General features: G+C 43.7%; 1 protein-coding gene across 1 annotated transcript; it reads right to left on the reverse strand.

Moving 5' to 3' along the window:
* Window positions 1-1,701: 1,701 nt before the first annotated feature.
* On the reverse strand, window positions 1,702-9,718 carry SRXN1 (sulfiredoxin 1). The gene is made up of 2 exons (XM_058177215.1): window positions 9,242-9,718; window positions 1,702-4,190 (listed from the first exon to the last, which is right to left on the reverse strand). The coding sequence occupies exons 1-2, from the start codon at window positions 9,461-9,463 to the stop codon at window positions 3,987-3,989; spliced, it is 426 nt and encodes a 141-aa protein (XP_058033198.1). The 5' UTR covers window positions 9,464-9,718; the 3' UTR covers window positions 1,702-3,986.
* Between the last annotated feature and the right edge of the window lie 12,454 nt (window positions 9,719-22,172).

Below are 22,172 nucleotides of genomic sequence, written 5' to 3' on the forward strand. Positions count from 1 at the left end.
CATAATGTAAGCCGCCCTGAGTCTTCGGAGAAGGGTGGGATATAAATGCAAATTAAAAAAAACAAACAAACTCCATCTTCTCCCTCGAACCCTGGATCTTCTCTCTCATTTAACTGACCCGGTTTTGCAACTTTTTTTTTTTTTTTTTGGCTTTCTGATGGTGAAGTGAATGCCACACCGTCGGTAAGCAAACCATTAAGTTCTCCATACTGGATTTGCCCCCCCCCCAAAAAACCCCCCAAAATCTGGAAAGAAAAGTCAATTTTTGGAGAAACGCGCCTCAAATACGGTCATGTGCCTGCAGGACGCTAAAAAAACCGATTTTAATGATGCCAAGGGTCCGGAGTCTTCGACTTACGACCCCCGACTGAGCACCAACTTTTATGCTGCAAATTTGCCGAGTGAGCTTTTGGCCCATTTTACGACCTTTCTCGCCAGGGTTGTTAAGCGAATCGCCGTGGTTGATAAATTAGTACAGACGGTCGTTAAGTGAATCCGGCTTTTCCCCCATTGATTTTGCTCGTCAGAAGGTTGCAAAAGGGGATCCCGGGACCCAGGAACCCGGAGACCGTCGTAAACGTGAGTCGGCTGACAAGCATCTGAATGTAAATCACGTGACCCTGGGGAATGCTGCAACGGCCGTTAAGTGTGAAAAAACGGTCATAAATCACTCTCCTCAGTTCCGTTGTAACTTCGGACGGTCACTAAGTGAACTGTTGTAAGTTGAGGACTACCGGTATGTGGGGCTGTTGGAAGTTTGGATCCAGGTTGTAAGTCGCCCCAGGGAGGTCCGTCATAACTTTGAACATTTGCCAAGCAACTAGTCGTAAGTTGAGGACTAACTATATATTATGGCGGGTGGGGGGGATCCATGTGCTGAAAACCCCCTAATCCTTCCGCCTCTGAATTTTTCATGCCATTGCAGATAGTCCTCGATGTACAACAGTTCACTTAGTGACCACTGAAAGCTACAATAGCATTGGAAAAAAAAGTGACTGATAATCATTTTTCACACTTATGACCGGGATCCAAATTTCGATGCTTGGCAACGGACTCATATTTATGACGGTCGTAGTGACCCCGAGGTCATGTGATCCCCTTTTTGGCAACCTTCAGATGAGCAAAGTCAAGTGGGGAAACCAGATTCATTTACCGACCGTGTGACTTGCTTAACGACTGTGGCAAGAAACCTTATAAAATGGGACCAAAAAAATGTATTTAATAACTGTCTTGCTTAGCAACAGAAAGCTTGGCTCAGTTGTGGCCGTACGTCGAGGACTACCTATATCCTAACTCTTCCTTGCAAACTTTCGTCCTTGACTTTGATAGATTTAAATCCCAGATTTCCTTGGGTGACTCTCCCATTTTCTTTAGGGAAGGAAGCCTGTGATGTAGGTCCGGTCCCCCATCAGCATCATGGGAGTTGACCAAGATCTACTAAATCATGCCTTGTCAAATACACGTGTCCTCTAGATGGCAGCAGAGTGAGTTAAGGATGCTCTCTATCTCTTTGATGCCCTCTGGTGGCAGTGGTTGGGTAGTGCACTGTCCTGTTCAGTCTCCATTCATTTTTTTGTAGTTCTCCCAACCTTTTATTTATTTATTTATTTATTTTTTTATTTTTATTTTTCAAATTTATATACCGCCCTATCTCCCTAAGGACTCAGGGCAGTTCACAGGCAGTTAAAATACATATAAATATATATTTATTTTTATTTATTTATTTTATTTTGTCACAACAATATATGTAGGAATCATACAAAAGATTATATAGTATATAAACATATAGGAGTAAATATAGGAGGTATAAGCATATATATATATAGGAAGAAGAAAAGAAAAACAATAGGACAGGAACGGTAGGCACGTTTGTGCGCTTATGCAGGCCCCTTATGGTCCTCTTAGGAATGGGGTGAGGTCAATAGTAGAAAGTTTTTGGTTAAAGCTTTTAGGATTATGAGAAGAGACCACAGAGTCAGGTAAAGTATTCCAAGCACTGATGATTCTGTTACAGAAGTCAAATTTTCTGCAATCTAGATTAAAGCGGTTGACATTAAGTTTAAATCTATTAGTTGCTCTAGTATTATTGCAATTAAAGCTGAAGTAGTCTTTGACAGGAAGGACATTACAATAGATGATTCTGTGGCTTTTCTGACCAGGTAGGATTACAGCTCCCATCTTCCCCAGCCAGCATGATCGCACAAGGAATACTAGATAAGAGTCGTTGGATACGAGATGGGTAGCATATATATTTTATATTAAAAAAGTAAAAACTATTTACTTGTGAGACACAATACCAAATTGGGCAGAAATGAACAGATTTAACTTTGATGATTAAAGAAAGAGAGGATTCAGAATATTTTAAGATATGGGATAAATTTTACCATTGGTTAGAAGAAAGGGACAGATAAGCAATGGATAATTATGTAAGAAAATGATAATAATGTATTTGTGGAAAAATAGAATAGAATAGAATTTTTTTTTATTGGCCAAGTGTGATTGGACACACAAGGAATTTGTTTTGGTGCATATGCTCCCAGTGTACATAAAAGAAAAAGGGGAAAAAAATACATCAAAGGTAATAATGGTAATAGTTTAAACTGAAGTGAAGGAAGAAGAAACAATAAAATGATGGAGCCAGGAAGAAAACACCGAGACATCACACGGAAGGAATTGCTGATATTTTAAATGTATGTTTGTCTATAAAATAAAAAACTTTTCTTAAAAAAAACACCAAATCGTAGCTTAGCCCATTGTTCACAACCAAGCATTAAACAGACATTCATTGTTCTGGGCTCTTACAGGCTGGGCTAGTGTTGCCCAAATGTGCCTACCGTTCCTGTCCTATTGTTCCCTTTCATTATAACAAATTTAACATGGTTGTTGCATACTTTTGCTTATATATATATTTTTCTTTTATAATGTGTTGATTTTCTTATGTTGATGTTTGTGTATCCTGTTGTGACAAAATGAAATTAAAAAAAAAACTTTACCCACTTTTGAAAATGGATGGACTTGGGTGAAAAAAAAAATGGAAAAAAGGATATACACCAAAAGAGGACGAACTGATAAAGAAAATCTTAGATTGTGCCGAGATGGACAAAGTAACGAAAGAAATTAAAGGAAAGAAAGATACAGAATATTATGTAATATGGGATAAATGGTACAAATGGCTGGAGATTAGAAAAAAGGAATAGTGATAAAAGGGGAGAAACAATAAGCGCAAGATGTACGTAAGATAGTGTATAAAATGTATAAATTTAATATTATGAGAAATAGGACTTGTAGAGTAATAAGGGATAATGGGACGAGAAGGATATAAATATTATAAGGGGAATTGGGAGAAAATGTAAATATTAGAAGATCACCGCTACAAAACATTTGTAAAAAGGAAAGGAAATGTATGTTATGTGTTATGTGTTTGTTATGTTGTGTTATAAATAAAAAATATATTTTAAAAAAGGAAAGAAAAAGAAAATGGGTGGACTTCAACTCCCAGAATTCCTTAGCCAGCCTTGTGCTGTGGCCATTTGAAGATGGGTGGACTTCAACTCCCAGAATTCCTTAGCCAGCCTTGTGCTGTGGCCACTTGAAGATGGGTGGACTTCAATTCCCAGAATTCCTCAGTCAGCCATGGCAAAGAGTTACAGCAAAGCTATACAGAACATCCTTATCGCTCTGCCGCCATCTGGAGGGCATCTGGATTTTACAATGGCTGGCTGGGGGATTCTGGGAGTTGAAGTTCAGATCCCTTCAAGTGACCAAGCTGCATTGACTGGCAGTTGAAGTCCATACCCATCTTCAGGTGGTTGAGAAACACCTGAACTGGGCCTCCCTACGGACAAAATCAGACTGCTAGTCCTCATGGTTGAAGGTCAGGCAAAAGGAGACAAAGACCGATCCTTGTGTCCAGGTCATCGCCAAGATTCAGAAGGTCCATGGATGTTCTAGAAATGGAGGTGGGGGAGGCAGGAGAAAGCCCCCACCTATCGCAAGTCGGGGACAGAAGAGCCCAGGTAAGTCCGCAGGTCGCTGAGGTTCGACCGGATGATCTTAGCGGGGATGGTCTCCTTGTTCAAGCGCTTATAGGCCGCATAACGGTGGCAGCCTCCGAAGGAGTAGAAGTAACCCCCCCCTTCCCTGCCTTTGATCCAGAGGACATCAATCGGGGGGACCCGGTCAGGTTCCTCCTAAAAAAAGAAAGAAAGAAAGAAAGGAGGGAGGGAAAGACAGAGAGAAGGAGAGAGAGAGAAAAGATTAGCCCGAATGAGATCTTCCAATTTCTAGGTTCTACCATATCTCAAGACCTAAAATGAACAGCTAACATCAAAAACGTCATCAAAAAAGCCCAACAAAGAATGTTCTTTCTGCGCCAACTCAGAAAGCTCAAACTGCCCAAAGAGCTGCTGATCCAGTTCTACAGAGGAATTATTGAGTCTGTCATCTGTACCTCTAATAACTGTCTGATTTGGTTCTGCAACCCAACAAGAAAGACACAGACTTCAGAGGATCATTAGAACTGCAGAAAAAACAATGGCTACCAACCTGCCTTCCATTGAGAATCTGTATGCTGCATGAGTCAAAAAGAGGGCTGGGAAAATATTTGCAGATCCCTCACATCCAGGACATAAACTGTTTCAACTCCTACCCTCAAAACGAGGCTATAGAGCCCTGCACACCAGAACAACTAGACACAAGAACAGTTTTTCCCCGAAGGCCATCACTCTGCTAAACAAATAATTCCATCAACACTGTCAGACTATTTACTAAATCTGCACTACTATTAATCTTCTCAGCGTTCCCATCACCCATCTCCTCCCACTTACGACTGTATGACTGTAACGTAACTGGTATCCTTATGATTTATATTGATATTGATTGTTTCCTGATTGCTTATTTGTAGCCTATGACTATCATTAAGTGTTGTATCATTAAGTGTTAAATTTGTACCCTCTGACTCTCATTAAGTATTGTACCTTATGATTCTTGATGAAGGTATCTTTTCTTTTATGTACACTGAGAGCATATGCACCAAGACAAATTCCTTGTGTGTCCAATCACACTTGGCCAATAAAAATTCTATTCTATTCTATTCTATTCTATTCTATTCTATTCTATTCTATTCTATTCTAAAAAAAAAATCACAGGAATGAAGGATCCTTGAAGGGTCCTTGAGTGGCTCAGACTGCTAAGACAGTCTGTTATTAATAATAATAATAATAATAATAATAATAATAATAATAATAATAATAATAATAATAATAATAATAATATTTTAATTTGTATACCGCCCTTCTCCCGAAGGACTCAGGGCGGTGAACAGGCAGGTAAAATACAAATATACACAATAGTTAAAACAACCCTTAAAAAACTGATTAAATTAGCCCAAGTATTAAAATAACTTACACCCCTATAAAATTACAAAAATTTAAAAAACCCATCGAATTCAATTAAAATCTAAAGATAAAAATCAAGCTAGTCCAGCCATACGAAATAAATAGGTTTTAAGTTCGCGGCGAAAGGTCCTAAGGTCAGGTAGTAGTCGAAGTCCGAGGGGAAGTTCGTTCCACAGGGTCGGAGCCCCCACAGAGAAGGCCCTCCCCCTGGGGGCCGCCAGTCGACACTGTTTGGCTGACGGCACCCTGAGGAGTCCCTCTCTGTGGGAACGTACCGGACGATGGGAGATAGAGGCCGGCAGTAGACGGTCCCGTAGATAGCCCGGTCCTAAGCCATGGAGCGCTTTAAAGGTGGTAACCAATACCTTGAAGTGCACCCGGAAAACAACAGGTAGCCAGTGCAGTCTGCGCAGGAGTGGTGTTACATGGGAGCCACGTGGGGCTCCCTCTATCACCCGCGCAGCCGCATTCTGAACTAGCTGAAGTCTCTGGGTGCTCTTCAATTAACAGCAGCTGCTTGCAATTATTGCAGGTTCAAGTCCCACCAGGCCCAAGGTTGACTCAGCCTTCCATCCTTTATAAGGTAGGTAAAATGAGGACCCAGATTGTTGGGGGCAATAAAAGTTGACTTTGTATATAATATACAAATGGATGAAGACTATTGCTTGACACAATGTAAGCCGCCCTGAGTCTTCGGAGAAGGGCGGGATATAAATGCAAATAAATAATAAAAAAAAGGAATCCCCTTCTAACTTGGCAGGTATTCCTCGGATCACCGAGTCAAGTCATAGCGGCAAGGTCAAATATGAAAAGAATATTAAAATTGATTTTAAAAATTACAACAGGGAATGCAGCTGAGGTGATGTCCTGCGCAGGTTTTGCGTTAGAAGCCGAAAAGGGAAAAATAAGCAGGGAGAAAAACATTTTCCATAACTCAAGAGGAGGGGGCTAGCTTGCGAATGCCAGACCCCCCCAAAAAAACATTTCCCATTGGAAATCCCTAGGAGTGTTCTAATAAGATTTTTCTTTCTTTCTTTCTTTCTTTCTTTCTTTCTTTCTTTCTTTCTTTCTTTCTTTCTTTCTTTCTTTCTTTCCTTCCTTCCTTCCTTCCTTCCTTCCTTTTCTTTCTTTTTTCTTTTCTCTTGCTTTCCTTTTTCCTTCTTTTTTTCCTTCTTTCTTTCTACTTTTCTTTCTTTCTTCCTTCCTTTCTTTCTTCCTTCCTTCCTTCCTCTTCTCTTTCTTTCCTGCTTTCTCTTTATCTCTCTCTCTTCTTTCTTTCCTTCCTTCCTTTTCTTTCTTTTTTCTTTTCTCTTGCTTTCCTTTTTCCTTCTTTTTCCTTTTTTCCTTCTTTCTTTCTACTTTTCTTTTTCTTTCTCTCTTTCCTTCTCTCTCTTCTTTCCTTCCTCCCTTCCTCTTTCTTTTTCTCTTTCTTTCTCCTGCTTTCTCTCTCTCTCTCTCTCTCTCTCTCTCTTTCTTTCTTTCCTTCCTTCCTCTTTTTTCTTTCTTCTTTTTCCTTCCTTCCCTTCCCTTCCCTCTCTCTTGTCTCTATATACTGTATAAACTGAATTGATTCCACTCCTTGAAGAACTGAGTTTCCCACACAGGCCTTCCCAGTCTCCTGGGGAACCAATTAGTAATAAGGTGGCACCCTATATATCCTCAGAGGCTACACATTACAGAAATAACAGAGCTGGAAGGGACCTTGGAGGTCTTCTAGTCCAACCCCTGCTCAAGGAGGAGATCCCAGCCTCCTCTCTTGCGTGAATCTGATCATCACCAAGAACTTGACAATCCAAAGCTAGCTGCTTACATAAACATAATTATTATGCTTAAGTAGGTTGTGTGAACCCAGCCAAGGTTACTTACAATGTTAGTAAGTAGTAAGTAACACCTGCATTGATTCTTCAAGGATTCAAACTCAACTAGGAAGGTTATCTTACTTTGGTGCCCACTAGGGGGCAGCATCTCATCAGTCTGAGCCGATTTTGAGAAGTTAAAGAAGTCAGAGCTGGCTAGTCCTGGGATGGGAGGCCACCGGGAAATCTCAGAATTGTACTATAAAAGTAGTGCTGGAATTAACAACCATTCCTTCAGCAACCATTCAAAGTTACAATGGCATTAACAAATGTGCCAATTGACATCCTACAGTTTAGATACAGATACAAATTAACAGAGTTGGAAGGGACCTTGTTGGTCATCTAGTCCAATCCCCCCCCGCCCAAACAGGAGACCCTATAGTATTTCTGACAAATGGCTGTCCAGTCTCTTCTTGAAAGCCTCCAGTGATGAAGCTCCCACAACTTCCGAAGGCAACTTCTGTTCCACTGGTTGATTGTTCTCCCTGTCAGGAAATTCCTCCTTATTTCCAGGTTGAATCTCTCCTTGATCAGTTTCCATCCATTGTTTCTTGTCTGGCCTTCAGGTGCTTTGGAAAATAGTTTGACCCTCCTCTCTGGGACAGCCCCTCAAATCTTGGAAGATGCTCTCATGTCTCCCCTGGTCCTTCTCTTCACTAGACTAGCCAGGCCCAGTTCCTGCAACCGTTCATCGTATGTTTAAGCCTCCAGTCCCCTCATCATCTTGGTTGCTCTTCTCTGCACTTTTTCTAGAGTCTCAACATCCCAAACTGGATGCAGTACTCTAGGTGTGGCCTTACTAAGGCTTTATAGAGTGGTATTAGCACCTCCCTTGATCTTGATTGTATCCCTCCGTTAATGCAATTTAGGATTGCATTGGCTTTTTTGGCTGCCGCTGCACACTGCTGGCTCCTATTTAACCAGTAAGACTCCAAGATCCCTCTCACAGTTCCTTCTATTAAGCCTGGTTTCACCCAGTCTATATGTGTACTTTGGGTTTTTCTTGCCTTCCTTTTCTCTAGGTTTATTTATTTTATTTATTTATTTATTTTGTCACAACAATATATGTAGGTATCATACAAAAAGATTATATAGTATATAAACACATATATGAGTAAATATAGGAGGTATAAGCATATATATATATATATATATATATATATAGGAAGAAGAAAAGAAAAAAGACAATAGGACAGGAACGGTAGGCACGTTTGTGCGCTTATGCACGCCCCTTATGGGCCTCTTAGGAATGGGGTGAGGTCAATAGTAGAAAGTTTTTGGTTAAAGCTTTTGGGATTATGGGAAGAGACCACAGAGTCAGGTAAAGTATTCCAAGCACTGATGATTCTGTTACAGAAGTCATATTTTCTGCAATCTAGATTAAAGCGGTTGACATTAAGTTTAAATCTATTAGTTGCTCTAGTATTATTTCAATTAAAGCTGAAGTAGTCTTTAACAGGAAGGACATTACAATAGATGATTCTGTGAGTTAAGCTTAGGTCTTGTCGAAGGCGACTGAGTTCCAAGTTTTCTAAGCCTAGGATTTCAAGTCTGGTGGGATAAGGTATTTTATTGTTTTCAGAGGAATGGAGAACTCTTCTTGTAAAATATTTCTGGACACGTTTAATTGTATAGGTTGAATTTCATTTGGTCAGATAGGGCCCAGGGTTCAAGTCAGTCAAGATCTCTCTGGATCTTGAGCCTATCATCTGGGAGTTGGACCGTTCCTGCCAGTTTGGTATCTTCTGCAAATTTGATGAGTTCCCCTTCTATTCCCTTATCTAAGTCGTTATATATATAAAAATTTAATAAAATAAAAATAAACCCTTTTGCAAAGCCCAACATCCTGCCGTGGCCGTCCTCGCCCGCTAACTTGCGCTTCCCGGCAGCGGACGATCCAATTTAACCCCCAGCGTGGAAGAGAGAAACCCGGAGTCACGCGTCCTGACCCCGACCCAGGGTCGTGGGAACCGACCCGACCCCCCTTACCTGGATGGTCTTCACGAGACTTTCCACTTTCCCTTCGTCCAGCACCGGCGGGATGGGTCTGATGATGACCCGCATGGGCACTTCGTGGACCTCAGAGACGTTGTCGGAATGGATGCTCCGGCTCCCTTCGCTTTCCATGCTGACCCGGCGGCGCTGCTGCCGCCCGCGATCACCGCTTGGTGCCCTTTCCCAACACCTCCTCCACGCCGCCGCTCCTCTCATTCTTGGAGGATCCCAACGCGCGTGTTAAAACCACCTGGGAAGTTTGGGCGGAGCGTACCATTCCAGGTGACATGGGGGGGGTCGAGATTGATGAGCCCCCCCCCTTCCCGAGCGTTTCCCCAGCTTCAATGCGGGGAATGCGGGGACCCCCACCCAGATCGAGCCCGGAGCGCAGCGGATGGAGCCGGTAGGTTGGAAGGGGGGGGTCTGCACACGCGGAACGGCTGTTCTCCCCCTCCTCGCCTTCCGAGTGGAAGGAGCCGTTGGTGAGTCACACGCGCACCCGTGTGTGCAACGCCTTTCCTGGGTTGGGTTTCCACGGGCTGCTTTTGCTGAGTCAGGAGGACGCAGCGGGAAAAACGGATCGTGTTGCCCATCCTGAGGGGGGAGAGGGGCAATGGGGAGGAAGGGGGTCTTGATGTCGTTTTAATATGTTGGGATAAACTGCCAAGTCACTTCGATGACCAGAGAGAGAGAGAGAAAGAGAGAGAGAAAGAGAGAAAGAAAGTGAGAAAGAGAGAGAGAGGAAGAAAAAGAGAGAGAGAGAGGAAGAAAAAGAGAGAGAGAGAAAAGAGAAAGAAGAAGAAAGAGAAGGAAAGAAAAAGAGAGAGAAAGGAAAAAAAGAGCAAGTGAGGGAAAGAAGAGGAAGAGTGAGAGGAAGAAAAGGAGAGGAAGAAAAAGAGGAAAAAAAGAAAGAGAAAGAAAGAAAAAAGAGAAAGAAGAAGAAGAGAAGGAGGAAGGAAGAAAGGAGGAAGAAAGGAGGAAGAAAAGTAGAAAGAAAGAAAGAAAGAAAAAGAAAGAGAAAAAAGAAAGACTGACTGAGATGGTGTAGGGTTTCCTGCCTGGGCAGGGGGTTGGACTAGAAGGCCTCCAAGGTCCCTTCCAACTCTGTTGTTATGTTATGTTATGTTATGTTATGTTATGTTATGTTATGTTATGTTATGTTATGTTATGTTATGTTACGTTATGATGTTATGTTATGTTATGTTATGTTATGTTATGTTATGTTATGTTATGTTATGTTATGTTATGTTATGTTATGTTATGTTGTTATGTTATGTTATGTTATGTTATGTTAAAGAGTGGGAAAAGTGAGAAAAAGAGAAAAAATGAGAAGGAAGGAAAGTGAAGGAAGAAGGAGAGAGAATGAGAAGAAGAGAAAGGAAGGAAGAAAGGGAGGAAGAAAAAAGAGAAAGAAAAGAGAAAGAGGAAGAAAGAAAAAAAGAGAAAAGAAAGAGAAAAAAAGAAAGAAAAAATAATACTTCTCTTTATTTTCTCGTGAAGGAAGGAGAGAGAATGAGTAGAAAGAAGAGAAGGAGGAAGGAAGAAAGGGAGGGAAAGTGAGAGAAAGAAAGAAAGAAAAGGAAGGAAGGAAGGAAGGAAGGAAGGAAGGAAGGAAGGAAGGAAGGAAGGAAGGAAGGAAGGAAGGAAGGAAGGGTGGGAGGCACAGGAGGAAGGAAGGAAGAAAATGCTGCCCAGCTCCCAGCATCCATGGGTTGCTTTACTAATTGTAAAATGTTGAGTTCATTCCCTGAAACCCAGTATATGTGTGTTGTGTGGGTGTCTTTCTAATTTGGTGCTAATTAACATACGCACCAAGACCAGTGGTGGGATTCAGCCAGTTCGCACTACTTCGGGAGAACCGGTTGTTAACTTTCTGAACAGTTTGGCAAACTGGTTGTTGGAAGAAATCATTAGGGCAGAGAACCGGTTGTTAAATTACTTGAATCCCACCACTGACCAAGACACATTCCTTGTGTGTCCAATCACACTTGGCCAATAAAGAATTTTAGTCTAGTCTAACATTTCAAACACATCTTAGCATTTTTTTTAACGTGGCAATTCCAGGGCTCTTTTTAAAACTTCCAGAAAAGATTGTTTTTCTTGTTCTTCTGAGCCAAGCCTCTATTTTTATTTATTTATTTATTTATTTGGTATGTGAGAATTTCTGCCCTCGGCAATAGAGTGTGTACGATGTCCTTTAACCCATAAATTGGCCACTTGTGGGATGTTGTCTAGGAACCCCTGTTTAACTATTGACCAATGAAATCAGTAGATTTTACAGTTTGGTCACTTGCTTTCTAGCTATCCGATGTCTGATTTTTGAAATGTGTGTTTCGTTTGTTCTTGCAACCTATGAAAGGTACCATAGATGAAGGGAGAGAGAGAGTTTGGTATGGTTCCGAAGGTGCTGGCTTCGAAATCAGGAGATGGGAGTTCTAGTCCTACCTTAGTCCCAACTGGATGGCTTTCGGCCAATCATCAGGAGAAGGTGAGTTCTAGTCCCACCTTAGAAAGCCAGCTGGATGACTTTGGGCCAATCACCAGAAGAAAGTGAGTTCCAGTCCCATCTTAGGCACGAAAGCTGGTTGGGTGACTTTGGGCCAGTAACCAAGAGACGATGAGTTCTAGTTCCACCTTATGCATGAAAGCCGGTTGGGTGACTTTGGGCCAATCACCAGGAGACGGTGAGTTCTAGTCCCATCTTAGACACGAAAGCTGGTTGGGTGACTTTGGGCCGGTAACCAGGAGACAGTGAGTTCTAGTTCCACCTTATGCATGAAAGCCGGTTGGGTGACTTTGGGCCAATCACCAGGAGACGGTGAGTTCTAGTCCCATCTTAGGCCCGAAAGCCAGTTGGGTGACTTTGGGCCGGTAACCAGGAGACAGTGAGTTCTAGTTCCACCTTATGCATGAAAGCCGGTTGGGTGACTTTGGGCCAATCACCAGGAGACGGTGAGTTCTAGTCCCATCTTAGGCACGAAAGCCAGTTGGGTGGCTTTGGCCCGGTAACCAGGAGACAGTGAGTTCTAGTTCCACCTTATGCATGAAAGCCGGTTGTGTGACTTTGGGCCAATCACCAGGAGACGGTGAGTTCTAGTCCCTCCTTAGGCATGAAAGCCGGTTGGGTGACTTTGAGCCAATCACCAGGAGACGGTGAGTTCTAGTCCCTCCTTAGGCATGAAAGCCAGTTGGGTGACTTTGGGCCAGTAACCAGGAGAAAGTGGGTTCCAGTCCCATCTTAGGCACGAAAGCTGGTTGGGTGACTTTGGGCCAGTCACCAGGAGACAGTGAGTTCTAGTTCCACCTTATGCATGAAAGCCGGTTGTGTGACTTTGGGCCAGTCACCAGGAGACAGTAAGTTCTAGTTCCACCTTATGCACGAAAGCCGGTTGAGTGACTTTGGGCCAATCACCAGGAGAAAGTGAGTTCTAGTCCCACTTTAGGCATGAAAGCTGTGAGTTCTAATCCCGCCTTAGGCCCTGCACTTGCCTCCAGAAATTGTGGGTGCTCCATCACGGGAGGTTTATTTTAAAGAGGAGACTGGACATCCATTTGCAAGAATGGTATATGTAGGGTCTCCTGCCTAATCAGATCAAAGGGTTGGACTAGAAGACCTCCAAGATTCCTTCCAAACCGATTGATTCTGTGTTCCTCAGACGTGGCCGGTCGCTCCCACAATTTCCCTGGGACATTTTTCCCCCTTCTTGCTACAGAGCAATTCATTGCAAAACTGTTCCACATTTTTCCCTCCTGAGTTAAGAGCCCCACCTCACTGTTGCAAAAGCTGCCATGAACTTTTTAAAAAAAAATCCATTTCCTTGGCGGAAGGCAAGGCCTTGGAGTACACAACACACACACACTCTTGTCTATACACAGTACACTGTGTCTCTGTTGCGGGAAGTCGGTATTATCGAACCAATCCCGTATTGATTGAAGCATTAAGGAGCTAACTGGAAGCGGCTGTTCGTTGTCTGAGACCAAAGACGGGAGACTGACAGGCTCAGGAAGAGGAGGGCAAAAGGCCATACAGTTAGTCCTCTAACTTACGACCGTTTGTTTAGCTGCCATTCAAAATTGCAGTGCCACTGGAAAGAAGTGACGTACATCCTGAGTCCTACGGGAGATGGTGCGGTATATAAGTTTGATAAATAAAATAAAATAAAAAATAAATCCCAGTCCTCACACTTAACAACTGTGGCAGTATCCTCCTGGGTCAGGGGTCTGCAAACTTAAACACTCAAAGAGCCATTTGGACCCGTTTCCCACAGGGAAAAAAAAACACACCAGGAACCACAAAACCCTTTTCTCTCTGTATCTTTCTCTCCCCCATCTTCCCCTCTCTTCCCCTCTATCTCTCTCCCCCTCACCCTCTCTATCTTCCCCCTCTCTCACTCTCTCTGTATCTCTCTCCCCCATCTTCTCCACTCTCTCACTCTCTCTATATCTTCTTGCGTAGCTTCTTTTCCAAAAACACCACACTACTAACCAGAGCATATAAAACATTTGCTAGACCAATTCTCGAATGCAGCTTGCCTGTTTGGAACCCTCACCACATCTCTGACATCAATACAATTGAACGTGTCCAGAAATACTTTACAAGAAGAGTTCTCCATTCCTCTGAAAACAACAAAATTCCTTATCCCACCAGACTTGAAATCCTAGGCTTAGAAAGCTTGGAACTCCGTTGCCTTCGACAAGACCTAAGCTTAACTCACAGAATCATCTATTGTAATGTCCTTCCTGTCAAAGACTACTTCATCTTTAATTGCAATAATACTAGAGCAACCAATAGATTTAAACTTAATGTCAACCGCTTTAATCTAGATTGCAGAAAATATGACTTCTGTAACAGAATCATCAGTGCTTGGAATACTTTACCTGACTCTGTGGTCTCTTCCCATAATCCTAAAAGCTTTATCCAAAAACTTTCTATTGACCTCACCCCATTCCTAAGAGGACCATAAGGGGCGTGCATAAGCGCACAAACGTGCCTACCGTTCCTGTCCTGTTGTTTTTCTTTTCTTCTTCCTATATATATATGTATGCTTATACCTCCTAATATTCACTCATATATATATTTATATACTATATAATCTTTTTGTATGATACCTACATATATTGTTGTGACAAAAATAAATAAATAAAAATAAATAAATAAATAAATAAATCTCTGTCTCTCTCCCCCTCCCCCCCTCTCTCTGTATCTCTGTCTCTCTCTCCCCCTATCTTCTCCTCTCTCTCCCTCCCTCTCTCTCTCTCTCTCTCTCTCGCTCTGTCTCTCTCTCCCCCTCTCTCTTTATCTCTCTGTCTCTCTCCCCCCTCTGTCTCTCTCTCCCCCTCTCTCTTTATCTCTGTCTCTCCCCCCCTGTCTCTCTCCCCATCTTCTCCTTTCTCTCCCTCTCTCCCTTCTCTCCCCTTTCTGTCTCTCTCCCCCTCTCTCCCCTCTCTTCTCTCTGTCTCTCCCCCACTCTGTATCTCTCTCTCCCCATCTTCTCCTCTCTCCTCTCTCTGTCCCTTCTCTCCCTCTCTGTCTCTGTCTCTCTCTCTCTGTATCTCTCTGTCTCTCTCTCTCTGTATCTGTCTCTCTCCCCATCTTCCCTCTCTCTCCTCTCTCTCTCTCCTCTCTCTCTCTCTCGCTCTGTCTCTCTTCCCCTCTGTCTCTCTCCCTCTCTTTATCTCTCTGTCTCTCTCCCTCTGTCTCTCTCTCCTCTCTCTTTATCTCTCTGTCTCTCCCCCGTCTCTCTCTCCCCATCTTCTCCTTTCTCTCCCTCTCTCTCTCCCTTCTCTCCCCTTTCTGTCTCTCTCTCCCTCTCTCCCCTCTCTTTCTCTCTGTCTCTCTCCCCTCTCTGTCTCTCTCTCCCCATCTTCTCCTCTCTCTCCTCTCTCTGTCCCCTCTCTCCCTCTCTGTCTCTGTCTCTCCTCTCTCTGTATCTCTCTGTCTCTCTCTCCCCCCTCTCTGTATCTGTCTCTCTCCCCCATCTTCCCCTCTCTCTCCCTCTCTCTGTCTCTCTCTGTCTCTGTCCCTTGCCCTCTATTTCCCCGCCTCTCTCCACCCCTCTCTATAACTATGTCTCTCTCTCCCCGCCTCTCTCTGTATCTCTCGGAATTTCAAGGCCAGGCGAAGAGTGACTGAGAGGGGAAGGGGAGGGGTGGGGCCAGCCAATGAACAGGGATCCGCAGCACAGGGCCCAAAGAGCAATGCAGCTCTGGAGCCACGGGTTGCCAACACCTGTCCTGGGTCATTTAATCAAAAATCTGGTCACTTGATTGCATCGTTGTTGTTTTTTAAAATGATGATTGCTGTATCCTGAGGTCACGTGATCACCATTGCTGACCTTCCCCACCAGCTTCTGACAAGCAAAGCCAATGGCGGGAGAGGGGGAGAACTGGACTTGCTTAACGACCACATGATTCGCTTAATGACGACAATGATTGAGTTAATCACAGCAAAAAAGGTTTTACAGTTGGGTTTGACTCAATTAAGAATGGAAACTCTGGTTGTGGCTGTGGACGTAAATCGAGGACTACCTGTAATGGCAAGAATTAAGGTAATTGTGAGAAGAGGCTGGACAACCGCTTGTCTGAAATGGGATAGGGTCTCCTTCTTGAGCCAGGGGGCTAGACTAGGAGACCTCCGAGGTCCGTTCCAGCTCAATCCTGATTGATCGTTATACGACAGTGTTTTTCAACCTTGCCAGCTAAAGACGTGTGGACTTCAAGTCCCAGAATTCCCCAGCCATCCTGGAGTAAGGTGGGGTTAAACACATCTGTGGGCTGGAAGAGATGAGATAGCGTTGAAAGGGTCAAAAGACTTCCTTCTTTCCTCTTTGGGAATTTCTAACATTTAGCAAGTGGTTAATGCAGGGATGGAAGACCACCAGGAAATGCCAGAGGCAAAATCTTGGCAAGAAAGCAATTTTTTTTTTAAAAAAATCTAAAAACAGCCCACAAGGTGGCAGTAGTGAGCTACATAGTTATACACATACACACACAGACACATATATGGGTCATGCATGCATGTGCTCACACCCATAATTCTATGCGCCCCACCTCCTCATGTGTGACCCCACCTGCTCCCCTGCTCCTGGCATGCGATGGCTCAGTACGCCCGTTTCTCTCTCTCACCTGGCTCCAGAGCCTTTCTAGGAGTCTGGGGAGGGTCTGGAAGTTGGCAAACGGGCCGTTTTCGGCCTCCGGAGGACCTCTGGAGATGGGTGGTGTTAGGAAATTGTTATTGCCCAACTGGTTGGTCAGGAAATATATAAACCAACATTGTGTGTTTGTAGCTAAAAGTATTATATAGCTTTAAAAACTTTCTTGCATCATCCTGCATCCTGATTGGCTGAGCTCTGCAGCCAGTGTACTTAAGGAAAGCTGAATTATGGCTTGTGTGGACACTAAACCATTTTTACCTGCTGATATGCTGTAACTCTTTATTTGATCTCTATGCATGATCATGGCTTGATCATGGCTGCGTATCACTTCTTTAATATTTATTGACTCTTTTTATATTGAACTTTGTTCCTGAATGAAACTAAAGAAGATCTGTTTTATTGTATTTTTCTACAATTGGTAAGAAGACTTTACATTTGAAAAATATCCCTGGACTGATCTTTATCTCACTTTATACGTGTATGACCTGGCTTGTTTTTTTTTTGGACTATAATTTTGCTTTGTCCCTAAAAGTAAAATATTATCAAAACGCAGTTAGTTTGTATGTTGACTGTTACTGTCCACAATCGTTCTCAGTCGCTTTCATGCGTAAACTCAAAGGGTAGTCTGCTCAATAGCCCACAACATCGGTTGTGAGACAAGATTATCCTTAACAGGTGGGACAGGCCATTTTTGCTCTCCCCAGACTCCTAGAAAGGCTCTGGAGCCAGGTGAGAGAGAAAAACGGGCCTTCCCCACCACTACCCCGACGCCCTCTGGAGGCAGGAAACAACCTGCTTCCCTACTTCCGATGCACAACTTAAAAAGTCAATTAAATTAAAAAAAAAGGAAAGTGCTTCAGTATCGGACAAAACCCCTATCGCCCACCATGAAAGCTGGAATGCCCACTAGAGGGCGGTAGGGACCAGACTGACTACCACTGAGTCAGATAAAAGAGAGAGAATAACCCACAGCTGATATAGAGTTTCCTGATTGAGTTTCCGACATTCTGTGTTTCTCCACTCATCCAGAAACCCTTAACCTGGGTTAAGGAGCCTCTGACTAGGTCATATTTATTTATATTTAATGCAGGTAGTCCTCAACCTACAACAGCTCATTTAGTGACCGTTTGAGGTTACGACGGCACAGGAAAAAAAAAAGGGGAGGGACTCAGGATCATTTTTTCATGCTTAGGACCGTTGGGGCATCCTCATGGTCACGTGACCAAGATGCTTGGCAACCGGTTCGTATTTGCAGTGGCCCGGGATCGCGCCCCCTTTTGCGACTTTCCGACAAGCAAAGTCAAGGGGAAAGGCGTATTCCCCTAACAACCAGGTTATTAACTGAACCACTGTGGCAAGAGAGGTCCCAAAACTTTAGGGCGAAGCTCACAACCAATGTCTCACTTAGCGAAAGAAATCTTTGGGCACCATGGTGATCGTAAGTCAAGGACTGCCTCTAACTTTTACTGAATCTTTTACTGAAATTTTACTGAATTTATTTACTGAATCTGCACTACTATTAATTGTTTCATAGTTCCCATCACCATAGTTTCATAATTCCCATCACCAATTTCTTTCCACTTATGACTGTATGACTATAACTTGTTGCTGGCAATCCTTATGATTTATATTGATATATTGACCATCAATTGTGTTGTAAATGTTGTACCTTGATGAACGTATCTTTTCTTTTATGTACACTGAGAGCATATGCACCAAGACAAATTCCTTGTGTGTCCAATCACACTTGGCCAATAAAATTCTATTCTATTCTATTCTATTCTAACAGAGAGAGAGAGAAAGGGGCTTAGAAAAGGCTCCCCTTTTGTTAAGCAAATCTGGCTTCCCTCTCGATTTTGCTCCTCCGAAGGTCGCAAAAGATGATCACGCGACCTCGGGACACGCCAACCGTCATAAATACGAGTCAGTTTGCCAGGCGTCTGGAGCACAGGGACGTTGCAACTATAATAAAGGTGAAAACGGTCGTCGGTCGCTTTTTTCAGTGGAAAAGGAGTTTTGGACAGTCACAAAACGAGTGGCTGTTAAGTCAAGGATTACCTGCATTTCTGATACCTACCCCGGACGAATGGTTGCAGAAACTGATGGAGTTGGCTGAAATGGAAAAACTGACTCCTCGGATTAAAGGAAAAAACACAGGTACTTTTGTTCCCACCTGGAAACCGCTTCTGAACTTCATGCTTGGTGTGGAAAGAACGAAACTCTGACTTCGGGTTTTACAGATTAGATCGCTAGATCTTTGTAGAAATGGCTTGTTCCTATATTATTAGGGAAAAAGCAAAAAAGTTGTGACTTGGAAGTTTTATTTTACTGCGACAGAGAGAGTTGGAAGTCAATGCTTCTTCCTTTTTTTTTTTCTTTTCTTTTTCCTACCCTTCCCCCAGGGGTGAAAATGCAGCAGATCCTGACAGGTTCTGAAGAACCCGTAGCGGAAATTTTGAACAGTTCGGAGAACCGGTAAATACCACTTCTGGCTGGCCCCAGAGTAGGGTGGGTATGGAGATTTTGCAGTATCCTTCCCCCAGGAGTAGGGAGGGAATGGAGATTTTGCAGTATCCTTCCCCTGCCACGCCCACCAAGCCACGCCCACAGAACCAGTAGTAAAAAAGTTTGGATTCCACCACTGCCTTTTCCCACTTCCCTTTCCTCTTTCCCTTCCTTCTGTAATGTTCCTCTATTTACTTTTATATTTTGTACTTTATAATACTTAATCATTTAATTAAAAATGTTTGGGGGAAAAAAGATAACTTCCTGAATTCTGTTAACATAGCTGTCAGCCCTGAATGCCATCTTTTTCTTTGGATCTTCAGGCCTGCCACATTTAGTGCCATGGGAAACTGGGAGGGGAGCTTGTATGGAGCATGGGTGATATGTAGTCATAATAACACTCCTTTCTCAGAGAGTCAAGGACAATATTACCCTGCACCTGGAGGGCTGGAACTGGGAGGCATCTCCAGTTGGGAGAGTGCTTGGATTGGACCACGTGATGGACATGTGGGTCTTGGGCAGGGACTTGAACTTTCCTTTGGTTGGGGAAACCCTGGAAGGTTTCAGATTCGGGTTTTCCTAGATGTGCCAATATGACATCTCTAATAAAACGGAACTTTGAGGAACTTCAAGCTTTGAAGTCTTTTTTTCTTTGGAGGCTGTTACTTGGAACCCTGACAGTAGCCTGTGACTCTAAATTCTCCCTTGAAAGACTTTGCTGGATGTGAATGAGAAGAATTCACAGTAACTTAAGAAAGTTCTTAAGCAAATCTGGCTTCCCTCTCGATTTTGCTCCTCCGAAGGTTGCAAAAGATGATCACGCGACCTCGGGACACGCCAACCGTCATAAATACGAGTCAGTTTGCCAAGCGTCTGGAGCACAGGGACATTGCAACTATAATAAAACGGTCGTCGGTCGCTTTTTTCAGTGGAAAACGAGTTTTGGACAGTCACAAAACGAGTGGCTGTTAAGTCAAGGATTACCTGCATTTCTGATACCTACCCCGGACGAATGGTTGCAGAAACTGATGGAGTTGGCTGAAATGGAAAAACTGACTCCTCGGATTAAAGGAAAAAACACAGGTACTTTTGTTCCCACCTGGAAACCGCTTCTGAACTTCATGCTTGGTGTGGAAAAGAACGAAACTCTGACTTCGGGTTTTACAGATTAGATAGCTAGATCTTTGTAGAAATGGCTTGTTCCTATATTATTACGGAAAAAGCAAAAAAGTTGTGACTTGGAAGTTTTATTTTACTGCGACAGAGAGAGTTGGAAGTCAATGCTTCTTCCTTTTTTTTTTCTTTTTTTTCCCCTACCCTTCCCCCAGGGGTGAAAATGCAGCAGGTTCTGACAGGTTCTGAAGAACCTGTAGCGGAAATTTTGAACAGTTCGGAGAACCGGTAAATACCACTTCTGGCTGGCCCCAGAGTAGGGTGGGAATGGAGATTTTGCAATATCCTTCCCCCAGGAGTAGGGAGGGAATGGAGATTTTGCAGTATCCTTCCCCTGCCACGCCCACCAAGCCACGCCCACAGAACCAGTAGTAAAAAAGTTTGGATTCCACCACTGCCTTTTCCCACTTCCCTTTCCTCTTTCCCTTCCTTCTGTAATGTTCCTCTATTTACTTTTATATTTTGTACTTTATAATACTTAATCATTTAATTAAAAATGTTTGGGGGAAAAAGTTAACTTCCTGAATTCTGTTAACATAGCTGTCAGCTCTGAATGCCATCTTTTTCTTTGATCTTCAGGCCTGCCACATTTAGTGCCATGGGAAACTGGGAGGGGAGCTTGTATGGAGCATGGGTGATATGTAGTCATAATAACACTCCTTTCTCAGAGAGTCAAGGACAATATTACCCTGCACCTGGAGGGCTGGAACTGGGAGGCATCTCCAGTTGGGAGAGTGCTTGGATTGGACCACGTAATGGACATGTGGGTCTTGGGCAGGGACTTGAACTTTCCTTTGGGTGGGGAAACCCTGGAAGGTTTCAGATTCGGGTTTTCCTAGATGTGCCAATATGACATCTCTAATAAAACGGAACTTTGAGGAACTTCAAGCTTTGAAGTCTTTTTTTCTTTGGGGGCTGTTACTTGGAACCCTGACAGTAGCCTGTGACTCTAAATTCTCCCTTGAAAGACTTTGCTGGATGTGAATGAGAAGAATTCCCAGTAACTTAAGAAAGTTCTTAAGACAAGGAATCTGCTTCATTGTCGTGTCCCACTCTCACTCCGACGAACGAGTCAAGGAAGTCCGTAACAAACTTGGCAACGAAGCCTTTGCAGCTTGCCAAGTTCCTTCGAGGTTTATCAGGGCAGGCAGGAGTCCAAGTTGTGACTTCAGCGATAGAGTCAGCAAACTTATCAGCAAACTAGATAAGACTTTGCTTGACTCAAGGTTGGAATGCCAAAAGCAGGTCCTTTATATAGGCTGTGGGGTGTGGCTCCATGACTCAGCATTTATCCAGGGCTGCCCCACTCCTCCTTCTAATGGCATCGCCTCTCAGATCTCCAGAAGCGAGGGTCCACTCACTTTGAATTGTCTACAGCTGGATCTGCTGTCAGGGAAAGGAAGGGGTCAGAGGGAGTAGGGCCGAGTAATTCCAGCACTTGGCTGGCTTCCTGCTCTGAAGGCTGAGCCGAAGGAACACACGCTGTATGAGTGAGGTTTATCGGGCTTGTCCTTTCACTCCTGGAATCCTCTCCGGGCATGGGGCCAGGGTCGGGGCTGGAGGCATGACAGGCCGTTCATCTTCATTATCAGACTCGGAGTCTGATAAAAGGCCCGGTTGGAGACGGGAGGGGCCCGGCTGAGGAGAGGAGGGAGGACGAGTCACAACATTCATGCTCTTGGGAAGCCCAGGTCAGAACACCTGCTAAAAAGACAAACGACACGAGGACGTAGCAGAAAAGAAGGCCCTTTATTATCCCTGAATTGCATTACAATACTGCAGGTAGTTTCACATCAGGAAGACTTGTGTTGACCTGTATTCTAACCCAGACCAACATCTGGCTGGCTGGGGGCAGGAGTGGGAAGCTAAATCATGCAGAGGGAATTCATTATTGCTATCGTATTTTATTTACAGTCTAAACACTGAAAGGGAACTGGGGTACCGTCCCAAGTGCAAAATCTACGGGCAGGAAACCAGGCGCTACGGTTTAGAGAGAAAGACACACACACACACACTCCCAGCCTGGCGTTGCCCCACAGGGAAGAGTTCACCAAGGAAATTGTATCCGTGGGTTGTGGTGTCCTTGCGGGTCC

This window comes from Ahaetulla prasina, chromosome 3 (assembly GCF_028640845.1).
Source record: "Ahaetulla prasina isolate Xishuangbanna chromosome 3, ASM2864084v1, whole genome shotgun sequence".
In the NCBI taxonomy this organism is placed as follows: domain Eukaryota; kingdom Metazoa; phylum Chordata; class Lepidosauria; order Squamata; family Colubridae; genus Ahaetulla; species Ahaetulla prasina.